At 57.6% G+C, this 5,398-nt stretch overlaps 1 protein-coding gene across 1 annotated transcript in view; it reads right to left on the reverse strand.

Annotated features, from left to right (window-relative positions):
- LOC104526932 (calcium/calmodulin-dependent protein kinase type II subunit alpha) overlaps positions 1-5,398 on the reverse strand; it is a gene marked incomplete at both ends in the record, with an annotated part of 13,664 nt that overhangs the window by 5,670 nt on the left and 2,596 nt on the right. Inside the window, 3 exons of the mRNA XM_010170519.1 lie at positions 602-667; positions 952-1,006; positions 5,066-5,125. Coding sequence (XP_010168821.1) covers positions 602-667; positions 952-1,006; positions 5,066-5,125 — 181 coding nt within the window. The remainder of the gene's footprint in view (positions 1-601; positions 668-951; positions 1,007-5,065; positions 5,126-5,398) is intronic.

Raw genomic sequence — 5,398 nt, forward strand, 5'->3', positions numbered from 1 at the left:
GGGTGTCTGTGCTGTCATGCTCCTGGCTGGTGGAAACTCATTGTCCCCAGTCTGGGGACCTCCAGTGTCCTCAGTCCAGGGAACCTCACTGACCCCAGTCTGGGCACCCCCAGTGTCCCCAGTCCAGGGAACCTCACTGACCCCAGTCCAGGGAAACCCGCTGTCCCCAGCCTGGGGAATCTCACAGACCCCAGTCCAGGAGACCTCATTGTCCCCCATCCAAGGAGCCCCACTGTCCCCAGTTCTTTGAGGGGAGGTCAGGTGCAGGCTTTGCCACCAGCCCAGGGAAGGAGGACGCTGCGAGCGATGCTGGCAGCTGCCTGGCTGGAGGAGGGGACCAGCCCTGCGGTAACACACACACTTCTTGGCACAGGAGCTGAGTGAGTTAAAAGGAGCTTTTTTTCTTCTTTTTCTTTTTTTTTCTTTTCTCCACACATCTGGTTTATGAGTATGTGCTGTGGAACGGCTGTAAAACACCTCCCAGCATGGAAGGAGCTCATGCTGCAGAAAGCCAGGCGCGTTGGACCCTGGGAGGGAGCAGCTCATGAGAGAAGAGGACAACTGCTGTCCCCTCCATGGCCCAGCGTGTGTCCATGCTCACCTGGCATCTGCTTCGCTGTAGTATTCCCTGGCCACAATGTCCTCAAACAGCTCCCCGCCAGTGACCCTGTGAGAAAACAGGAGAGTCACGCTCGGCCAGCTCAGTGCAGCACACAAGGGAGCTGGATTGATTTACAGCACGCCCAGCCCTGGCACACACCTCCCCAAAATGCTGCTGCACCAGGCATGGGGGGAATACTGGGGGTACAGGACACCTGCCCAAGAAAGGCTGGGGTGAGGTGGAGGTGGGGGAAAAGCTCAGGGGGGGCTGTGGGGGTGCAGGGCACGTCACCCCAGGGTGGAAGCGTGCAGTTGGCGGTGGATTAGGGGATGTATTTAACCATTACTCACAGGTCAAATATCAGGTAGTGGTGGCCCTCTTCTGAGATGCTGTCGTGGAGCCTCACTGCGGCAGAGACAGAAGGGTTACAGGGTACACCCACATCCCACCCCGCTCCCCAGGAACGCCTTTGCTCCCCTTTGGGCACAAGCAGGAGCTGAGGAAGGGCAGAGCAGGGCTATTCCTCTTCCTCTTGTTATTGCCACCAGCTGGGTGGAGGGGTCCCTGCTCAACAGGGGACCCCAGCCCTGGCCCCAGCCTCTGGCAGCGGTGCAAGGCTCAAAGGTCACATCCAAATCAGGGGCTGCCCGGGGCTGGTGCCTGGCCGAGGTCCCAGGCAGCTGCTGGGCTATCTTGGGTGCTGGACAAGGGTGGGTGCCCCCAGCCCAGCCCTCTGCCCCAGCAGGAGATGTGCCCAGGCACAGGGAGAGCTCAGCGGACCCCAGCCCTGGCCCCAGCCTCTGGCAGCAGTGCAAGGCTCAAAGGTCACATCCAAATCAGGGGCTGCCCGGGGCTGGTGCCTGGCCGAGGTCCCAGGCAGCTGCTGGGCTATCTTGGGTGCTGGACAAGGGTGGGTGCCCCCAGCCCAGCCCTCTGCCCCAGCAGGAGATGTGCCCAGGCACAGGGAGAGCTCAGCCAGGGCACTGGGCTGCCGGCCCTGGCACCAACATGGGTTTTTTATTTTCTGCTTCTGACCTTCCTTTTCTCCTTGGGAAGTCTTGGGTTGGGGATATCCAGGAATCACCACAGGATGAGTTTCCTTCAGAGGAAGCACTGTCCCCACAGGGCTGGCATCTCACCCCGCTCATCACGCCAAGGAGCATCCTCGCTCCTCGGGTACATCTTGCCAGGTACAGCCGGGTGCAACCTCCCACCCTGAGCTGGGTTCTGGTGATTGAGGCTGAGATCCCCACTCACAGCTTAGCAGGCGGGTGTGCAGGGAGGGGACAGGCACACAGACAGGTAGGATGTACAAATAAAGACTGAGCCAGCATCCTCTGGCTCTCACATCACATTTGTTCTGATTTCCTTGGGGCTGTAAATGTTTAACCCTTCCTCTCTGTGTGATAGAGAGGACACTCTGCTCATCTGATTCCAGCCCGATACAACTTTAAACATCTTTGAGATTTTTGGAAACCAGGGAAGAAAAGGAAATGTTCAGGTGACTGATTCTGTGGGAATTTTTGCTCCTAGCCCATTTTACCACAGCTAAACCAGCTGAGCCCTGTATGGAAACATCTCCAGACTCGAGTCTGAGCTGGGGGATGTAACGAGCCCAAAAGCTGAGTGCAGACACTGGTGCTGCATCACTTTCATCTCCTGGGCCATCAAATGCTGCTTTGCTGGTCCAACCCCTTCCTCCGAGCTCAGCGGGCAGATCCAGACGCTGCTAAGAGCAAGGTGCCAGCAGCATCACCTCATCCTGGCCAGGGCAAGGGGCAGGGGAGGTCTGCTGAGCCAGACAGCATCTTTCCTCTTGGTCTTGTCTATCAACACAATTTTCTCATCTTATTCCCTGGTTATTCTTCCCCACTGCTTGTCTCCACAGACATCCCCCGTGCTCCAATATCAGTATCTGCTCCCTGTTTTACTCCAACATATAATCCCAGCTTTTCTGCCTTCCTTCCTCTGCTGGAAGAAACACGTTTCCTCCTGTTTCATCTCACCCAAGAGGGATTGGGGGGGATTGTGCCTGGGATCCTGCAGAAGCCAAAGTGTTCAAAGGAGGATTAGGTGAGTTTGGTGTGGACAGGGCCATCATTAACTCTAAGCAGATGGTCCAGATATATCCCCTGCCTGGGGAAGTCCCAATGCCCATGGCTGCCAGGAGCTGAGGAGGTGTAAGAAGGAGCCACTGCTCTAAACACAGCCTGGGCCTGCAAATGCCTGTTACTGACCACAGACAGGAACAGCCGCGATGGCCAAACCACTCCAGCTCAGTGCCGAGAGCCAAGGCAGGAGCAGGACACAGCTTTGGGACTGAGGGTCAGGAGATGATGGGTACCTGGAGTTAAAACTCCATGGCTAGGTGTAGCCAAAGTTTCCTTGATAAAGCAAGACTTCCCTGCAAGGACGTGCAGCTTTGGGAAACAGCGGCTCTCCTGGGTGCCGTGGATGTGCTGTGGGGTCTTGGACCTGCCCTCAACCACCCATGTATGGCTTTCTCTGCAATGTTTTCCTCTGGACATGCTGCAGGATGGTTCCTCCAAGCCCGTGGCTGCACCACAGCATTCCCATGGGATACAGAGGGACCCCCCCACGCTGCAGGGAATGAGTGTGGAGCCAGCAGAGCCCCTCGGCAGCTGGGGTGCTCCTGCCAAGGAGGGATGGAGAGGGGTTTTCTGCCTGGCCTGCTCCATGCTCCTGGCAGCGATGGCTCCTCTTCCTCTCGTTAGGGCTGGTCTCAGCAGCACAGCTCGTTCCAGCTCCTGGGTGGGTAATTAACCGCCTTGTGCTGCACGCAAGGGAAGCTGGAGCCCAAGTTTCCAGGCAGCAGGAGCAGTGGGGTGGGTGAGGGTGTAGGGTGGGGGGGTGGAAAAGAGCCTCCTGGGTATAAATAGCAGCCAGATTTTAGTATCTTTTGCCGTTAACCCCTTCCAAGCCTGTGCAGTGAGGGTTTTCTGTCCTCGGCGACCCCGCCAGCCCCAGGGGCAGGTGATGGAGAGGGGAGGGAGGAAGACAGCTCTAAGGAAAAGCTGAGGCCAGGCTGGGAGCCTGGGGAACTCCAGCTGCATGGCCCAGCTACCGTCCTGCAAGTCTTCCTGGGGTGGATTCCTCCATTTTTATCACTTCTCACTATTCACACAATTGACAGAGCATTTCCTTTGGGTCTCAGCAACACCCCCGTGTATTTTGGTGCAGAGGAAAGGCCCTGGCTGCTGCTCTGACCAGGGGAGGCTGGACTGTGTGGGCAGCATCCCTCCCACCAGAGCAGAGGCAGGGGAAGGACACTGGCCAGATCCGTTGGGGTCCAGCATCCCGGCAGTGCAGGGGAGACCTGCCACACAGCTGTCTGCCTGAGACAGATGGAAGCTGACAGGCTTTTTCTGAACTGGAATATTTATGGGGCAGGAGCCGCATGGCTGATCCCAGTGGCTGGTCCCAGGTCTGGATCCCTGGATCTGCTGATGGTTCCTGGGAAAGGACAGATCCAGACCCCTGGGAGCAGTGAGGAGCTCAGCCAAAGGAGAAACCTCCCAGCTCCTGGATGAGGGATAAGAGGGCTACGGGATACGAGGGCTGCAGAGCTCCTGTCCTACCCCAGAATGCTTTCCCAAAAGCTTCACAATCCCACCAGGGTTGGCACATCCCAGGATGCAGCGCTGGGGAGAAGGGGTTCATCCCTGCTCCTGCTGCTGGACCATCCCCAAGGACAGACAGTCTGCATCAGCACCACTCTCAAGGCTGGGTTTGGGATTTTTTTTTTTTACTGCAGTTTTTTCCCCTCCCCTCTCCCTCTCCCTCTCTCTCTCTCTCTCCTTCTGGCCTATTTTTGTCTTTTGCAGGGGCTCAGGAGTTTTCCTGAAACAGCTTTTCCGAAGGAGGCTACTCTCAGATGGACGGTCGGTGGGAAAGTCTTCGCTTCCCCCCGCCATCGCTCCTCCTACACGCCCCGCGCTGCCGCTGCTGCTGCTCGGAGCTGCAGCCGCTTTTTGGAGCATGCAGAGGAATACAGCACCCGAGGAGGGGAGAGGAGAGGAGTAAAAATAGTCCCTTGCAGCCTTCTGGGGCCCTGCTTCTTCCCCAGGGAGCTATGGCCAAGTGGGTTAGGTAGGACCTACTTCAATCCCCCTGCACTCGGTGGAGACCTTTCTTCCCATGACCCCGTTTGAAGATGCTGCCTCTCCATGAGGAAGAGGAGGGATGGCTCCATGGATCAACAGAGTGGGCTCCCTCTGAGCCCCTTCTCCATCTCTCCAAGGTGGCTGGTGCATGAGGGAAGGACAAACAGCCTGTGCTGCTGCAGGCAGGGCTGGGTCATTGATGGGGACCCCCAAACCCCGGCAGGCAGTGGAGCCAGGCACGGAGCTGGGCACAGAGCATGGACATGGAGCATGGACATGGAGCACAGGGAGGTTTGCCCAGCTCTCCACCTGGCATGTGGAGGGAGCAGGGTGTGCTTACCGATGTTGGGGTGCTTCAGGAGACGGCAGATCCGAGCTTCTCGTTCCAGCTTCTGGTGATCTGAAAGAGGCAATGGCCCTAAATTAGGGGCTGGGGAAGGGGAATAAACCACTCTCAGCTCCTGCCGTGCTCTCTCAGAGGAGGTGTCAGCACAGGAAACCTGGGGAAGATGGAGCAGCTGGCAAGGAGCAAACCTTTCCAAGAATAACAGTTTTGGGGACACATTCAGCATCGGCTCCTGATGGATGGTACCCCAGCAGAGATGCAGCACTCAGCCAACCCCCCAGGCACCGATGCCATGGGCAGTCCTGAGCTTTGGATGGTCCCTTGCTC

Source organism: Antrostomus carolinensis, unplaced genomic scaffold, assembly GCF_000700745.2.
Source record: "Antrostomus carolinensis isolate BGI_N321 unplaced genomic scaffold, ASM70074v2 scaffold37646, whole genome shotgun sequence".
Taxonomy (NCBI): Eukaryota; Metazoa; Chordata; class Aves; order Caprimulgiformes; family Caprimulgidae; genus Antrostomus; species Antrostomus carolinensis.